The sequence below is a fragment of the Chaetodon trifascialis genome, chromosome 17, assembly GCF_039877785.1.
Source record: "Chaetodon trifascialis isolate fChaTrf1 chromosome 17, fChaTrf1.hap1, whole genome shotgun sequence".
Taxonomy (NCBI): Eukaryota; Metazoa; Chordata; class Actinopteri; order Chaetodontiformes; family Chaetodontidae; genus Chaetodon; species Chaetodon trifascialis.
Genome location: NC_092072.1, coordinates 4,647,460 through 4,664,832, shown reverse-complemented (window position 1 = coordinate 4,664,832; position 17,373 = coordinate 4,647,460). Strand labels below are relative to the sequence as shown.

The 17,373-nt window shown below is 46.0% G+C and overlaps 2 protein-coding genes across 2 annotated transcripts in view; both read left to right on the top strand.

Annotated features, from left to right (window-relative positions):
- LOC139345801 (fibrocystin-L-like) overlaps window positions 1–12,188 on the top strand; it is a 38,472-nt gene extending 26,284 nt beyond the window's left edge. The window contains exons 48-77 of the mRNA XM_070984642.1: window positions 191–327; window positions 436–1,465; window positions 1,898–2,089; window positions 2,470–2,621; window positions 2,715–2,874; window positions 3,192–3,363; window positions 3,723–3,811; window positions 4,106–4,269; window positions 4,566–4,695; window positions 4,945–5,063; window positions 5,150–5,279; window positions 5,413–5,586; window positions 6,059–6,162; window positions 6,363–6,489; window positions 6,571–6,692; window positions 6,776–6,866; window positions 6,959–7,107; window positions 7,715–7,837; window positions 7,932–8,043; window positions 8,346–8,462; window positions 8,571–8,736; window positions 9,068–9,300; window positions 9,453–9,617; window positions 9,707–9,864; window positions 9,995–10,130; window positions 10,278–10,622; window positions 10,717–10,868; window positions 10,968–11,114; window positions 11,622–11,775; window positions 11,898–12,188. Coding sequence (XP_070840743.1) covers window positions 191–327; window positions 436–1,465; window positions 1,898–2,089; window positions 2,470–2,621; window positions 2,715–2,874; window positions 3,192–3,363; window positions 3,723–3,811; window positions 4,106–4,269; window positions 4,566–4,695; window positions 4,945–5,063; window positions 5,150–5,279; window positions 5,413–5,586; window positions 6,059–6,162; window positions 6,363–6,489; window positions 6,571–6,692; window positions 6,776–6,866; window positions 6,959–7,107; window positions 7,715–7,837; window positions 7,932–8,043; window positions 8,346–8,462; window positions 8,571–8,736; window positions 9,068–9,300; window positions 9,453–9,617; window positions 9,707–9,864; window positions 9,995–10,130; window positions 10,278–10,622; window positions 10,717–10,868; window positions 10,968–11,114; window positions 11,622–11,775; window positions 11,898–12,154 — 5,507 coding nt within the window. The 3' untranslated portion in view covers window positions 12,155–12,188. The remainder of the gene's footprint in view (window positions 1–190; window positions 328–435; window positions 1,466–1,897; window positions 2,090–2,469; window positions 2,622–2,714; window positions 2,875–3,191; window positions 3,364–3,722; window positions 3,812–4,105; window positions 4,270–4,565; window positions 4,696–4,944; window positions 5,064–5,149; window positions 5,280–5,412; window positions 5,587–6,058; window positions 6,163–6,362; window positions 6,490–6,570; window positions 6,693–6,775; window positions 6,867–6,958; window positions 7,108–7,714; window positions 7,838–7,931; window positions 8,044–8,345; window positions 8,463–8,570; window positions 8,737–9,067; window positions 9,301–9,452; window positions 9,618–9,706; window positions 9,865–9,994; window positions 10,131–10,277; window positions 10,623–10,716; window positions 10,869–10,967; window positions 11,115–11,621; window positions 11,776–11,897) is intronic.
- Window positions 12,189–13,167: 979 nt separating this feature from the next.
- On the top strand, window positions 13,168–16,497 carry gdf6b (growth differentiation factor 6b). The gene is made up of 2 exons (XM_070984977.1): window positions 13,168–13,513; window positions 13,729–16,497. Exons 1-2 carry the CDS (start codon window positions 13,168–13,170, stop codon window positions 14,619–14,621), a joined length of 1,239 nt encoding a protein of 412 aa, XP_070841078.1. The 3' UTR covers window positions 14,622–16,497.
- Window positions 16,498–17,373: the final 876 nt, after the last annotated feature.

Below are 17,373 nucleotides of genomic sequence, written 5' to 3'. Positions count from 1 at the left end.
GTGTTTCAGTGGATGATGTTACTGAAGTTTCTTAGTTTTACACTTAATGCTGTGGAAAAGTAAAAGTGATGAAGTCATTATGAATTAACCTGCTAGTTGGAAAAATTCTGGCCCTTGGACAAATGTAGTTGATGATGTGTATTATCATAGGTTTACGCAGTATTAACATCTTTCTCTTCCCATCATGCAGGTGAGTTCTCCACCCAAACATGCTTCCAAGGACGGTTTGGAGAGGAGATCGGCAGCGATGAGTTTGGAGCATGCATCATGTTCCACGCCCCCAGACCAAATGAGAATCTTGCAGTTGGCAGACTGGAGCATGTTGAGGTGAAATGCTTTAAACCTTCCTGTTGAATTTGTTCCTCTTCTGTGAACTTATGTATTTACATAAACTGAAATGATGAACTTTAACGGCCTCATGATTTTATGCCGCAGGTCTTCCATGCAGGACAGGCCTTTAGGCTGGGACGTTACCCCATCCACTGGCATCTGATGGGAGACATCAACTACAAGTCATATGTGAAAGGCTGTGCCATCCATCAGACCTTCAACAGAGCCGTAACCATCCACAACACCCACCGGCTGCTGGTGGAGAACAACGTCATCTATAACATCATGGGTGGTGCATTCTTCATCGAGGACGGCATTGAGACGGAGAACATCCTGCAGTATAACCTGGCCGTGTTTGTCAAACAAAGCACCAGCCTGCTGAACGACGATGTCACTCCCGCCGCCTACTGGGTCACCAACCCCAACAACATCATCCGCCACAACGCCGCCGCGGGCGGCACCCACTTCGGCTTCTGGTACCGCATGCACGAGCACCCTGATGGGCCGTCCTTCGACAAGAACATCTGCCAGAAGAGGGTTCCCCTCGGCGAGTTTTACAACAACACTGTGCACTCTCAGGGCTGGTTCGGCCTTTGGATCTTCGCAGACTTTTTCCCCATGAAAAACGGAGGCTGCCGCTCCAGAACTCCAGAGCCTGCCGTCTTCAGCTCTCTCACCACCTGGAACTGCGAGAAAGGTGCAGAGTGGGTCAACGTGGGTGCCGTGCAGTTCAACAGCTTTGTCATGGTCAACAACGAGAAAGCCGGCATTGAAGCCAAGCGCATCTTTCAGTGGGCCGTGAGCAGTTATGGAGAGGACGGAGGGGCGACGGTGTCCAACAGCACCATTGTGGGCCATGTGAACGAGCTCGGACTGGGAGAAAACCACTGCACGCACCGAGGCGTCATCGCGCCATTGGACGATGGCCTGAGCGTTCTTAACACCAAGTTCATCAACTTCAACCGCGGCTCTTGCGCAGCTATTGGGGTGGCCGCAATCGATGGGACATGTGTGGACCGATGCGGTGGCTGGGCCGTCAGGTTTAGTGACGTTGAGTACTTCAACTCACCCAACAAGGCCGGCTTCAGGTGGGAGCACGAGGTGCAGCTGCTGGACACTGATGGCTCCCTCACAGGTACTCAGGCTTTAGTCTTGTATTACGTATTTGTCCCTCAGTCATATTAACATTTAACAGTTGTGTAACATTTCCAGACTATATCTGTAATCAGTCCCTCTATCTGTTGGGCTTCTCAGAAAAGTATTGTTTTAGACTCAGTAATGTCCAAAAACAGCTGGACACTGAAGTTTTTAACAATCATCACTCAAACAGGAGTGAATACTAAATTTACTGGGGACTATTTTAACTGATGGATTAATCCACCTTTGGTATTCCAGTGTGTATGTCTGGAGCAGGACAGTTTATGTGAGATTGAAACGAGATCAACTCCAGTCCTCATGTTTGTGGTTATGAAGGAACATGCAGTCAGGATAATGCAGCTTAGGTGGGCCTGTCCTCCATCCCCGCATCCAGCTAAGCTCTGTATTATTCATTTATCTTTATGTTCAGGAAATATCAACCACAAAGTCGTGCCTATGAGCCCCCTGCTGGACCCTGCTCACTGTACCCAGAGCAGCGAGTGGAGTGTGGGTTTCCCCGGCGCTGTGTGCGACCACACCGTCGACTTCCACCGCTTGGCGTTCAACAATCCGTCTCCGAGCTCTCTGCGTGGCAAAGACGCAGTCTTCACCAACTCACACGGTATTAAAATACACACTGTTAAAACTTTTAAATGTCAGTTTGTTGTTTAAGAGCAATAACTTATCTGTGCCCTCTATTGACCTCTACTGGTAATTAGTTGGAATTACAGTCGATCATGAAGGTGCTTAGACTTTAGACTTTAGACTGCTTCTTTATTGATCCCAATTGGGGAAATTGTTTTGTTGCAGTAGCAAACATACAGACAAACACAAAATGTATATGTAAAAAGTAACAAAAAAGTAGCAAAACAAAAAGTAGAAAACAAAAGACGAAAAATACAAATTCAATCCTGTAGAAACATGCAGAAAGAAAAAAAAACATAAGTCAAAACAAACTATAAACAATATATAACACAAATAATGTGTGATATTACATTACAGGCACCAGTGTGATTCCATATCTAAAGAAGAGAATGACTCATAAGTTTGGCTGGATGGCATTGCTGCCCTCTGGACAAACATACAACTGGTACTTCAACGACATGGACCACATCACCAACATCACATATGCCGCTAAATTCTATGGCTTCAAGGTAAATGAAAGATCGCACAATAACAAATCTCAAACCAGATTACTTCCCATTTGTGCTGATGTCTTCTTGCTTGGACTTGTTCCCCTCACACAGCCAGATCAATATGTGATCATCAACCACAACTTGACTCAGAGTCCGGACAGATTCCGCATCATTGATGAGAGGAACGGCTCATCGACGCCGCTGAGCTTCAACAGTAACAAGAACGGAGACTGGTACTTCGACGACAGCTCCAACAACCTCTACTACATCAGTAAGACACACTTTTATTGATTGTAATGCTTATTTGGATGATCAGTTAATCAGCTCAGTTATTTGATTAAGCACCAATGCTAAACATGGATTCATTGCAGCTTCTCAAATGTGAGGATTTGCTGTTTTTATATGCTTATGAACTGAATATCTTTGGGTTTGGCACTGTAGGACGGACAAAACGACATCAAGAAATTAAAAAATCCCACATTAAAAACAAATGGTGACCACTAAATCATATGAGATCTTTCAGCTAAACGTTTGCTGATCGAGTCATTTGTGCGTCTTCATTCATTTGACATCGTTCTGTGTGTGCAGTGTCTGGGAAAACCAGCCAGCGGCGGCGGCGTAACAGCGTCGACCGCTCCATGATTGACACCGCCGTGAACTTAAGGGTCTACCGCTGTTTCTTCCCCAACTGCATCCCACCACCACCACCACCTCCAGCCACGCTCGCCCCCATACCCACCGGCCGGCCTGACGACTTCATGTACGTTTCACCTCCACTGCATCGTGTTCTTCATCACCAGGAACACAGTAATTCAAAGTCACTGGCTGTAGTCACACAGCACTGATGAGTCCATCACTTTTGGGGACATTACATAGACTTTCATAGTCGAAGGCATCGCTTATCTTCTTCTTTCTTGTCTTTTAAAAACATGTGTTTTACAGTGTGTTTATTTACCTGACCTGAGCAACATTAATTCCCCTTTTTGGGCAGTAATGAACATCAATCTATCTATAAGAGACTAAAACTTAATTCCCAGATTAAAATGACTTGATGAGAGGGACGTCAGTCATGAGTCACCTCACACTAATACGTCCTTTTATTTGTGTGTTTCTCTCCAGTCTGTGGTCCAATGCCTCTTTCTGGAAAAGCTCAGCTGAAAATAACTTCACTGTACCAACAGAGGGCGCTGATGTGGTCATCCCATCAGGTAAAGTCTTGTTTTTTTCATCGTTTGCATCGCTTGTTGCATGTCAGAAGTTTGAATTTATCATTTTGTGTTTAGTAACATGAGGATAGAATAACTAATTCCTCATCCTTGTCTGGTGATACAATTTGATTCTAAATAAACGATGCACGATACAATAAATTATAAATAATCGTTTATTTTGAGATCCAGTTTTCATTCAAGACTTTTGAATTTTCAACCTAAGATCCAGTGCGAGCAGGATCTGATGGTAATAAACTGTTATCACGAGACCTCTGTGTCCCTGTCAAACCACAGGGATGTGGGTCGTGTTGGACGGCGATACCCCTCCCCTCAACAAGCTGACGATCATTGGAGTTCTTGAGATCCCCGACACCATGAACAGCTCATCCAGCAGACAGGCTCGAGCTGCACCTGAATACAGCACGGTGGTGGTGGATGCTGTCTACATCTCCATCCAGGTCAGTGTGAGCAATAATCGATGTGAACTCCATGATTATCTGGATTCATCTCACACTTAATGCTGCATGCAAGTGTAGAGGAAAGGTGGCCTAAAGTGGCAACCTTGTATTTATCTTACCTGTCTTTAAAATCAGGTTCCATTTAACATTATCTCTAATATCACAATCTAAATCACATCCATTACGCTAACTCCTCTTAGGAAGCGTGGAGTTTCAGTAGGCACGCAGCTATGTATTTGAAATTCAGCACAAGTTTGACTGATAGCTGTCGATGTTCGCGTCTCCTGCTGTTTCAGGGCGGCAGGCTGATTGCAGGATGGGATGACGAGCCGTTCAGAGGTCAGCTGCACATCAAACTGAGAGGGAACCACCGAACGCCTGACTGGCCTCTGCCGAACGGACCCAACCAGGGCTCCAAAGTCCTGGGTAAGAGAACGGTGTCGCAATCAACTTCATGAGCCCACTGAACTGATACAGAAGATATTTGCCACTGGAGCTGAAACATGACGTGAAATACAGCTCAACTGCTCATGAATATGACATCATATTATTTTATTAGATTATTCTATGCTTTATAAACATTTGCCTTTTAATCACAACCTTTTCAGACTGTAACTGTGCTCTCTACAAACTGAACTGTTGACTCTCAGCTGTGTGTGTGTTGCTGTTCTTCAGGTGTGTTTGGTACTCTGGAGCTCTATGGACAACCTCACAACGTTTACCACACCAAACTCGCCGCCACCGCTGTCGCTGGATCCAACACTCTGAGCCTGACGCAGTCCGTCGACTGGCAGGTCAGAGTTAAATCAGTGTTGAAGTACTGATGAAGCTGCTGTGAGAGCTGGTATTTGCCTACATGTCTGGGTTGTTGTGTGTGCAGGTTGGAGACGAGGTTGCCATCTCTACCACCAGCTACAACACTTGGGAGACAGAGAAACGCCAGATCACCGCCGTGTCAGCAGACGGCCGCGTCCTGACCCTGAACCAGCCTTTGGCCCACACTCACATTGGTCAGTTCAACACGTGTCTCTGCAAACACAGCAGACGTGTCCACAACTGCAAAATGATGATAAACACACTGCAACCAAAGTGATTTGTTAAAGCGTCTCACACGCTGACCTCCTCTCTTCTGTCTCTCCTCAGGTGAGATTCACTCTGTCACAGGGACGTCGTTCTCCTACACTCTGGCGGCAGATGTCGGTTACCTGAGCAGAAACATCAAGATCATCGGTGTGGAGTATCCGGAGATGATGGAGGAGTCGTTCGGAGCCAGACTTTTGGTGGGAACCTACTCCTGGGGCGGAATCGACTACAAAGGTACGTTTTTGATCAAGTGTATGAAACCTTTACACAGCACTGTGTTTGCTGCGTGTAACGGATTCATTAAGTCTAATGTATTTACTTAACTTAGCTTCAGATGGATCAGTTCCAGTCTGCAGTTACATTTTTTGAGGCACAAACAAGCGAAACAGAAGAGAAACAGTGCTGCAGCTTTTTTGTCGATGCATTGCAGCTTTGCACCTGTAATTCGGCAAAAAAACGCCAGTTTTATCTGCTCATACTTGTTTTTTTTAATAATTAATTCATTGTTTTATGTAAAACACATGTAGTAACCATAAATAATGCTTTATTGTTCCTCGTTTCAACAATAGGAAATGCACAGATGTACAGTTTACACTCCTTACTGTGCATTCAGCCCTGCTACGGCTTTGCCTTCACACTCATTTCCATTATTTGCATGTTATATTTACATTGAAACACATCATTGTTCGATGTTTTGTCCCTGAAGGCAAAGCTCAGGTCCGAAACGTGGAGTTCTTCCACTCTGGTCAGGAAGGCTGGATCGACTACAGCGACCCTCGTTACTCTGTGGCCTTCATCAACCTGGGAGAGGTACAGCAAGCCACACACACACATTAAAACACATGCACATTAAATAAAACTTGAATGCAGCTCCCTTTAGACACTTGGATTAGAGTTGTCTAAACTGTATGTTTGTAGAAGCATGAAAGTAAATGCAGCCTGACGCCCACCTGAAAATGAACTAACTAATGAATCTAAAAGTGAATTCCGTTTGTTTTCTGTGGCGAAAGGTTTCAGGAGAAGACTCGTACATTCAGGGTTGTGCTTTCCACGACGGTTTCTCTCCAGCCATCGGCGTGTTTGGGACAGAGGGACTGAACGTCGACGATAACGTCATCTATCACACTGTGGGAGAAGGTAAGCAACGGTCATCGCACGGGGACAGACTGTCGCTAAAGAAGAACGCCTCAAAGCGTTAAAGTGCCTTCCTGTCTGCAGGTATCAGGATTTGGGGCAACAAGATAACAGTGAGGAGGAACCTGGTGATGATGACGCTGTGGCCTGGATCATATCAGGACAGAGAGGAGCCTTTCAACCTCGCCTGGAACGCTGCCATCGAGGTCCGTCCTCCCAAAATGCAACATCGACCACTGACAGTGAAAAATGGCTGCTTTTATATTCTGGAGTGTTTCATCTTTCTCAGGTCAATGAGGGGACGAATGTTGTGCTGCAGAACAACATCGTGGCGGGTTACGAGAGAGTCGCTTATCGCATCGATGGTGAACCGTGTCCAGGTAACCAGAAACTAAAGCTCATCGTGTGAGGTTATTTTTCACCAGTTTCACCAGAAGTCCTCAAAGATCTGACGTCACGTCTGCCTGTGCAGGTTATCCGAACGAGAATGAGAGGTGGATTCACAACGAGGCTCACGGCGGCCTGTTCGGGGTCTATCTGAACAACGACGGTCTGCCCGGCTGCAGCCTCATCCAGGACTTCTTCGTGTGGAGGAGCTTTGACCACGGCATCTACTTCCAGGTTTCAACACTTGTTTTCCTCGACCTTGATTTATGTTCGCCATTCATCCCCAAAGCAACGTTCTGCCTTAATGTGACTGCATGAGGAAGGAACAGTGTGGCGCTGCGCCTCATGACCTGAGGTTAAGTGACGTCAAGGGTCAGGAAAAGTAGAACACATAGACAACAATAGAGGCCAGATGCACAGAGCACAATGAGCAGCCTGCTGCGATCGAGGCGTCTGCAGAAGGACTTAAAGCCTTTACTTTGGCACTTTTATAGGAAACATGAATAATTCTTATTTGCTACATGGGATCATTTGCCTTTTCGCTCATTTTGACATTTTGACTCCACCACATGCAGGAGAGGCTTCACAAAATATCATCTGTGTTTTTTAGCATGGCGCAGTAATACAGCAATAATAAAGTCATGATATAGAGTGATGCTTGTGCCGTTTGCAATCTGTGAAGAAGTAACTGAAGTCTATTTAGTTTCTTCTCTCTTTTTACGACGCACATGTAAAAGCTCATGTTTAGTCATATTTCTGAAACCGTGTTGGTATCAGCGAGTTTGCATGCATGAGAAATGACACCGTGCTCCTCTTCGTCCTCTTCCTCTTGCCCTAACAGACCATCATGGATGTTGTTGTGTCCAACGTGACCCTGGTGGACAACGGGTTGGGCATCATGCCTCTCATCTTCGCTCCTCCGTCTCTCTCTCACGCATACGCCGATAAAACTGTTCATGTTCAGGTGAGGAGGCTTTATTTACAGTCACTCTCCTCTCGTACTTATCACACATTACTCACAGACGTTGACAGATGTCGTTTTCCTCATGTTTTCCCAGGACGCCTTGATTGTTGGCAGCAGCCCGAACTTTCACTGTTCCGACACTTTGCCCTCCAGTGACTTTAACATTATCAACAGCGATAGCCATCGAGCCCCAAGACCTCTCAACGGTACAGTGCAAACACCGCGAGCACCACATCACTGCATCAGAGGGGACTGATCGCAGTGATTGTCATGTTTTCAATATCTGTACCAGGATATTCTTCTATTTTTAAGTCATTCAGGTTAAATGTCTCATATCCTGGTGAAAACTGTGACGGAGACGTCTTTGATACAGAAACTATTTTTAAAATGAAAAAGTAAAACCTGGACATCTGAATACATTAAAAACAGGCTCTAACTCTATCATTTTTATGTGAATGCAGGCTGGTTAAACTGAAAAGATTCCTTCCGTTGTGTTTTCTCTCTGCAGGCGGCAGATCTGGAATCTGCTGGCCAAATTTTGCATCCGGACACAACAACGCTCCAGTGAAGGTCCACCATCTGAACAATAACTACAATGCCATCAAAGGACTGATGAAAGTCAAGGGTGAGTTCAGGCTCTCAGGTTCAGGATCACAGTGGTTTTTGAAAATGTTACCACTGAAGACAGTCCTCGCAAAGATTTGAAGAACTTATTCCTCATTTGTCTTTCTAGACACGACATTCGTGGGTTTCCGAAACGTCTGCTCCAGCGAGACGAACATAATGTTCATCACCAACCCGATCAACGAGGACCTGCAGCACCCTGTGCATGTTTCAGACATAATGATGATCGACAGCACAGAGGAGGCCAAAGTCTTCATCCACAGGCCTGATCTGGGGTAAATCATCGTCCATCAACTGACAGCAGGCTCATAAAATCTGTGATCTTATTTTTACGTACATCAAACAGCGAGAAAAGAATGACTGGCGTCTTGTTGCATCGTTATGTAAATTTTTATTTTATGTAAGGACTGCAGTTGAAAATTTTATTATATTTGATTTCATTGTTAAAAACTGACCTAAAAATGTCTTCAAAACTGTCAAAGTTTCTGTCAGTTTTCAGATTTGTTATGTTTAAGTAGGGTTGCATTTGACAGCGAACCGTTGCAGCTTAAATGACGAGTGTGTTTGTGTTGTTTTGTTTACGCTAATGTAAAAAATGTTCCTCAGCAAAGTGAACCCGGCTGACTGTGTGGACATGGACTGTGATGCAAAGAAGAAGACCATGTTGAAGGACTTGGACGGTTCCTTCCTGGGTACAGTGGGAACTGTGCTGCCCCAGTCTGAGTTCGAGTGGGACGGTGATCCCAGGAGGGGCCTGGGCGACTTCCGCATCCCCAAAGTCATGCTCACTTTCCTCAACGGCAGCCGCATCCCTGTGAACCAGATCGCTCCACACAAAGGTGACCAGACCAACGGAGGGCCTAAAAAAAGATCAACACTAATTCAAATTCTCGCTAAAAATATGAAACTTTAACGTAAAGTAACCGTGACGTCCATTCGTCTCATATATCGGCAGATTTCTAAAATGCTGTGTTGCTTCGTTCGTCTGTAGGTGTGATCAGGAAAGACTGCACCTACGTGAGTTCCTGGCAGAGCTACAAGTGTTTCGGGCTGAACTACAGGATGCTGGTGATCGAGAGTCTTGACGCGGACACAGAAACCAGACGTTTGTCCCCCGTCGCTGTGCTCGGAGGCCACTTTGTGGATCTGATTAACGGTAGGACGAGTTCTGATGTGATTACAGGAAAAGTCGGCTCAAAGCATGAAGAGTGCGTCTGTAACTCAGTGGTGCATCTTTGCGTCCAGGTCCTCAGGATCACGGCTGGTGTTCAGGCTACACCTGCCAGAAGAGAGTGTCTCTCTTCCACAGCATCGTGGCCACCGGTCACTCCTTCGACGTCTTCTTCACCAGCGTCAGCCCTCAGAAACTTCGCCTCATGATGCTGAATGCTAATGAGTCTGAGGTCAGTGCATGCTCTGCTCTAAATGTTCCACATTGTGTTTTTCAGTTGTAGAATTCTTTAAATGTGGCCTTTACATTAGAAATTCAGTTTAGCTTCACCTCAGCTGTCCTTAATGTTTTGCTTTGTGCAGAGCGTCGTGGTGTCGGTCTTCTACTCCAAGCCGCAGCGGTTGGATGTGTTTGTTGACAACAAGCTGGTCGCTCCAACTAACGTTAAGTGGAATGCTGACAACACTGACTACACCCTGAAGAAGCCCACCTATGCAGGTACTCGAGCTTCATGTGCACGCACATAATGTGGCTGTAAATCAGTTTAGTTCTTAGTATCAGCAGAAGTATAGAAAAGCTGAGGGTTGTTAAGTATTCTTTATTCTAAGTGTCATCATTTCTGCTGTTCTTTCTTTTATCCCTCAGGTCAATACGTCCCTAAACTGAACGCCACTTTGGGAACCAACTACTTCGACCAGGACTACAAGATGCTGAAGGTCGTGGTGAGAGGCTCCAAACCAGTGGAGATCCGAACCGCCCCAGTTCTCTTCATCGCCTTCGAGCTGCCCGCCATGACCGAGGACGAGTTCTTTGGAGAAGACCTGGTCCGGAACCTCGCTACGTTCCTCAAAGTTCCCCCGAATATGATCCGAATCACCAACATCGTCCGGGAGAATGGAGGCGCACGACGCAGGAAGAGGTCCACGGGCCTGACGGTGGAGGTGGAGATCAAGAAACCTCCAGTCCAGCAAATCAGCAACAGCACCAATGGTGAGTGTGAGAAGAAACCGAATGCCAGACCTGTGAAGGCTCAAATCCAGCCCTCTTACTTACTCTTATCTCTCTGTTCCCTCTGTCTTCTCAGATGAGGAGGACTTTACGTTGTTGAAGACCATCGCTGATGATCTGGGTCAGGCGGCAGTTTCCGGAAACCTCAGTAAGTCCATCGGCTTCAACGTGTCTTCCATGGGCGTCATCCCGCCGCCTCCTTCATCATCCGACCCCAGCTGGAATGAGGTGAGCCTCGAGAGTAAATCACGACAGCATTTGTGACACTAAAAGAAATTCAGTGTCTGTTTCCTGCGAGTGGTTCATCGGTTTTCTCTTAAATCTCAGGAGGCCACAGCAGAGGTGACGAGGGAGGAGCCTACTGTGAGCTACGTGTCCAGCGTGGACAGCCTGCTGCTGATGGTGGAGCCGATAGCCGGGGAGTTTGTGGGTCCTCTGCACCAGCAGCCCAGCCTCATGGCGGTGGATGAGAAGGTGATGTTCTGAAGGCAGAGGAAGGGCGTTAACTGCTCTGTTTTATTAGGCTCAACCAGCTTGAATCCACCTGTGGACCTTTGTTGCACCTCTCTCCATGATTTCCTGTCATCTCTCTACTATTGTTGTCTAATAAAGGCATAAAATACCCCCAAAAATACTAATAATTAAGTCTGCATTTCGCATTGCTTTAAGTTGTGTGCTTGATTCATTTGTCACTGACATTTTTGTTTCCTTTTTGGTCAACAAATGCTCAGATTTTCTCACCTTAGAAGGTTCCTGTCAGCCCTTTTTAGCCTAAATGAGACAGTGTTCACCTTATTTATATATAAGCAGAATACAATGCTAAAAACGCAGCTTTCTCTCATTTTCTGATGACTTTGGGAATGTTTGTCTCCTCATTTTCAAATGTCAGGCTATAAAACTAAAGGAGACACACACTGAAAGATTTTCCATATGTTGCTGTAGCTGCTGTGTGTAAGTGCTGACCTGCGCTGTTGTCTGCAGGGTAACTGTGTCTCAGTGGGAGTGACGACTCTCACTGTAACAGCCAGCCTGAAGGACTCCAGTGGAAACAGCACAGAAGGACTGGAGGGAAACACCACCATCCTTTTCAGCACCTGCTGGGCAAACTTCACCGGCCTGTCCATCCTCAACAGCGGTACGTCTGCGTCAGTCCTGCAAAACACTGGAAACACTTGAGTTTACCGCCGAGGTGCCGGCTCTCTGCAGGTCATGTTCATGTTATTTGAATCACCACAATGACTCGTCCTCTCCCTGCAGGTGAGAACCTGACCATGGTCTTCACTCTGAAGGAGTGGGGCGCTCAGTCACGCAGCTTCACTGTCAAAACCACTCCAACAACCCAGACCCCACCAACCAGCAGCAACGTCACGGGGCCAACACCCAGAACCGAACCGCAGTCCACCACCGACGAAAGCATCTTCGGCTCCAGCAGCGCCGTGTCGGCCGGCAGCCTGTGTCTGCTCAGCGTCGTCTTCGCTGTAGCCTGCAGCTCCGGCGGCATCCCTGTATGTTAGATCATTCTCCGCAGCTGAGAGGGTTTTATGAAGGATACCTGTGTTCACCTTAGCATGAACAAGTCTGCTAAATAAAACAAATGTAACTCTTGAATATACTGTGCACATGTTTGCTTGTTTTTTTTTCAATTTATAGTAAGATGTAAACAAAATCAAAAAAAAAGTCAAAGCACTCATTCCTCCCTCCCTGTCACGTCTATAAAAAAAAATTCCTGTTTCTTTTGAGATCTTTTGCTTCATTGTGTAAAAAATGTCTGATATTATCATAAACCAGTATAGACCTCTTTTGAAAAACAGGTGCAAGAGGGCTTAACTTGAATCTGAGACAAGGTGCATGGAGACTGTGTTCGTTGATGATTGTTTGATCTTCTCCTTTCAATAAATTCTGTTTTTCATTGTTAAACACGTTTATTGCCTCAGTAATTTATCAGTTGTCTAATGCTGAGTGGGGGCTCTGTCCGTGGTGCTGAAGGACGCTGATTGGCTGAATGGGGCCTCTTTCTGCACCGGTGCGATATGTTTGCGCTTCGCTAGAGGGCGGGAGACTCCGCGTCAAACCCTGAATCCATGCTGCACTGACGCTGTTTCAAGTCCTGCCTGAGCAGAGAGAAACTTCTGAAATGCAGAAAAAAAAAGGAGAAAATTAAGAGCCATTTTGGTTTTGCAGAAGGAGCTTTTTCAAAGCGAGTCTCCGATGCTCAGAAGTTGCGGAGCGTCTTTTCAGCGCACATCTGCGTCCCAGGAGGGAGGCGACGGCCGGCAGAGGAACAATTAGTTTTACAGCCTTAATTTGCGCCCTCCATTTAGCCTCAACGTTAACAGTACAATGTGGGCGTGTTCTCGCCCCCTTTTTAACTTTACACCGCCTGTCCCGCGGAGCTGTGCGCACTTTGCGGAGCTGCCACTTGCTGGATGCAGAGTTCAGCTCCGGCTTCGCCCGTGGTCCCCCCCCCTGCCCCCGCCGCCCGGCCACAGCACAGGCTCCGGCTCTGAGACCAGGACGAGACCAGAGGATGGATTTCTGTCACTTCGCTTTTCTCTGCTGGGCTCTGGTGTTTGTCTGGGAAGCGCCCTGTTTCCAGACTCTCGCTATTTTCCCTCCAGCCGCTCCGAAGAGCAGCAAGGCGACGAGGATCTTTGATGGACAAGAAGCGTCTAAGTATTTCAAGGAGTTTTACGCGCCGCCGTCCATCGACAGAAGCAGCAAAGCACCATCTAAAGACCTGATTGAGCCTCATGACTACATGCTGTCTATTTACAAGACCTTCTCCACGGCGGAGAGACTGGGGCTCAACGCCAGCTTTTTCAGGTCTTCAAAGGCTGCAAACACTATTGCAAGTTTTGTGGACAGTGGAGAAGGTAAGTGGAGCCCTGCTGTGCATATGAGTGTGTGTGAGTGTGTGTGCATGCAGGTAGGGATGACTGAACGCCCATGACTCGATCATGCATGGTCTCCCAGATTAATTCGGTGCAGACAGTAGTGGGATTTTTCCGGTCAGATTCCACATCTCTGTGGTATGCACATCATCTCCGTGAGAATGCATCTGACCCCGCTGCTTTAATGTTTTCCACAGATGACCTCCCACTCTCGCCTCTGAGGAGACAGCAGTATCTGTTCGACGTCTCAACCCTCTCCAGAAAAGCAGAGGTGCTGGGAGCCGAGCTCAGGATATACACCAAAGTGTCTGGGAATTTCAGGATATCGGAAACAGAGCCCGTGGACATCCAGCTCCTCTCCTGCCACGACCGGCAGCTGCTGGACTCCAAAACACTGGACCTGGAGGATTCCCAAAGGCCGAAGTGGGAGGTGTTGGATGTGTGGGAAGTATTCAGAGAGCAGCAACACCTGAGTCAGGGGAAGCACTTCTGCCTGGAGCTCAGGGCCATGCTGGACAACCCAGAGAGGGAGCTGGACCTGCACCTTCTGGGCCTGCACAGGCATGGCAGGCCTCAACAGAAGAAAGCCATCTTAGTGGTCTTCACCAGGTCTAAGAAGAGGCAGACCCTCTTCAGCGAGAGGAGAGAGGGGAAGGCGCTGCTGGGTCTCGAGAGGCAGGCCAAAGAGAGGGGCCATGGCACCAAAGCCAGCAGGAGAAGGAGGACGGCTGCGTCCAAAACCCGCCACGGGAAGAGACACGGCAAGAAGTCCAAGTCCAGGTGCAGCAAGAAGCCGCTGCACGTCAACTTCAGAGATCTGGGCTGGGACGACTGGATCATCGCCCCGCTGGATTACGAAGCGTACCACTGCGAGGGGGTTTGCGACTTCCCCCTGCGCTCCCACCTGGAGCCCACCAACCACGCCATCATCCAGACTCTGATGAATTCAATGAACCCCAGCAACATGCCGCCCAGCTGCTGCGCCCCATCCAAACTCAGCCCCATCAGCATCCTCTACATCGACTCAGGAAACAATGTGGTGTACAAACAGTACGAGGACATGGTGGTCGAGTCCTGTGGCTGCAGGTAGTAGATCTGACAGCCGCGGTGCTTTACGTTGACCTCCTCTTTGTTCGTCAGGCGTTCTGGTTACTGGGAATCAAACAGCATGTGTGGTGGCAAAGCCGCACATGAAATAAGGAACTCTTGCTTGTTTGGTAGATGGAGACTGGAAAGACCTTACGATGCAACCTACAAGGTCATGTTTAATACCTCAAACATTTGTTTTCTTGCATTTTTCTGTTTGTTCCTGTCTCGACAAAACCTATCCTGCCACTCAGCACCACACTGACTGCATGTTCATGGAAATATGAGAAGATAAACTGGTTGAAAACTCATCCGTGTCACCAAATGAACAAAAGGTTCAGCAAATATCCTCATTCTCTTCCTGTCAGAGTTAGATGAGAAGTTCCATACCACTCATCAAGTTGTACGGTGAATGTGAAGCTGCAGCTTCCCGGTTAGCTTAGCTTAGCATAATGACTGGAAACAGGGGGAAACAGCTCGCCTGGCTCTGTGTAAAGTTAAATATTATATCTCATTTGGTTAATGCATTCAAAAACTGAAGAGTAAAGACGATGAGCCAGACTAGTTTCTAGTCTTTATGCTAAGCTAAGATAACCACCTCTTGACTGTAGCTTTATATTTACTGTACAGGCACGAGTGTTCAAAAAATGTCAAACTATTCCTTTAAAAGAGATACAGAAATTATCCTCAAGTTAAGGAAAATAAATCTGCTTTTATAAAATTATCACCAGTGCAAAAATAAAGCAACTAGCGCCACTTTCATCCTTTTACCTCCCTGTTTGGCCCAGAGGACTCCAGCACTATGTTAGACTGCTAATCCTATGAAAAGTCATATTAATATGAAAACTTAATATATGTTATGTTAGATTAGATACAAGATGTTCTGGTCACAAGAATGCCCTATAGCAAAAATCCAGGTACATTGTAAGGAGGAGCAGTCCAACAATATAATCCTCCTCCATAGATTTAAGTTCAGTACAAGGATCTGATGATCAAAAACTTTAATTTAGGACATTTGATCACACTTTAGAGAAAGATTAAGTTCAGGTGCACATTATTTTCCTCCTGAGTGACTCCTCTGCCATGATTAAAAAGCAGATTTTCAGCACTTGACATGGCCGATGACTCAGGGAACGTCCTCGAGTGCTGGAGAGACCGTGAGGTCCGTGTTCAGACCGAACCACCATCAGTGCATTCCCACCAAAACCGACGCAGGGTTTCACACCAGGTTACTTCCCCTTTTTGTTGTTGTTGTTGTCTGCGATGCACTGATGTTCAAAGGTACCATGTGTAAATATTTGATACGGAAATAATAATTTATGTTCTATGAATAAGTTATTTCATTTTTATCGTCCGCTTTGCTCCGTTACAGCTTCCAGATGGCATGAGTCACACATCTGGATGTTCAGGTTCCAATAAACACATGTGGGTAATGTTTGGGTAACGAAACGTGACAGCTGTGTTCTGGTCAGAGACTGTGAAATACTGTAGTATCCTCAGCGTTTTTGTTGTGTATATAAATAGGAAATAATTATTCACCAAAGAAAAAATGTTGTTTTTGTTTGGTGGACTCTACTGTTGTCATTAACAGCACATTTTAGCCTCTTATATTTTGTATTTTGCATTATTTACTGGAATATGAAGATAATATATTATACTGGTTATTGGTACTGTCAGTGATATGAATGGATACTTCAGCGTCATGCCACAATGTTTATATTTTATTGGTCCCCGTCTCCTGCATACAACCATGTGACACATTCTTACTGCAGAAAATGAAGTGATGTTGTATTTTTACACGGTAAAATAATCAGTAAAATTGTTTAACCCATTGAGTCCATTCTTATATACTGTGTGAACTGTAAGATATGTAGAGTAACAGGCAAATTAAAATATCTTGAACTTGTTAAAAACATTTTTGGGTCACAGTTTATTACTGCTAATACAACTATTAGCTGTCGTGCTTGTTCATTTGTCATGGGCACGTTGTCTTTATTTCCCTCTTCCTGGTCCTAATTACAGACCAGCTATTCATCAATCAAGTCAGGCATTAACAGCTTCGAATAGGTGGATTTAGTCAGAATATTTGGTGAACTGTGCCTTTAAATGATCTAAGCGCTCAGTCAAGGTCACCCCAGTTTAGCTGTCCTTGTCCTGCTTGACATTTTGCTCCACAGCATAGCAATAAAAGATGCATCAGAGCATCAGCAGAACAGAATCACAAAAGAAAGAGAAGTACAAGCATAGCTGTCGTATAGCTGCCGTTCCAGGTGGAATAGGTGTCTCTCTTCATCAGCTGAGAGTTAGAAGACTGATACCAATTTCACATCTGTCCGTTACATATGAAGTTAGCGCCAGCAGGTGGTTAGCCTAGCTTAGCATAAAGGCTGGAAACAGGGGGAAAGAGCTAGCGGGGCTCTGTCAGCAGCAGCTCTAAAGCTCACTAATTAACACATATATCGTTTGTTAAATTCACCACCGCACCTCAGGAAGTTACCGCGCCGGGCTAAAAAAACAGTCCAGCACGTGTCCGATAATAAAATCACAACTTGTTTTTACACTTTTTTTGTTTTCTGATTTTTGTGCAGAGGAAACAAATTAGACATAATTAACTAGTAGGCTTAAGAAGTGCTGGAAGGCAGATTTTGACAGACAGAGCTAGGCTAGTTTTTTCCTCCCGTTTCCAGTCTTTAGGCTAAGCTAAGCTAACATGTCGCTCACATGTCTGCATCTATCATACAGACATGTGAGCGGTA

What these genes read in the sequence shown, in the direction of transcription:
- gdf6b (XM_070984977.1), top strand. Translation starts at nt 13,168, where the DNA reads ATGGATTTCTGTCACTTCGCTTTTCTCTGCTGGGCTCTGGTGTTTGTC. An exon ending in TTTTGTGGACAGTGGAGAAG is followed by an intron (nt 13,514 to 13,728) that starts GTAAGTGGAGCC and finishes TGTTTTCCACAG; the next exon opens with ATGACCTCCCACTCTCGCCT.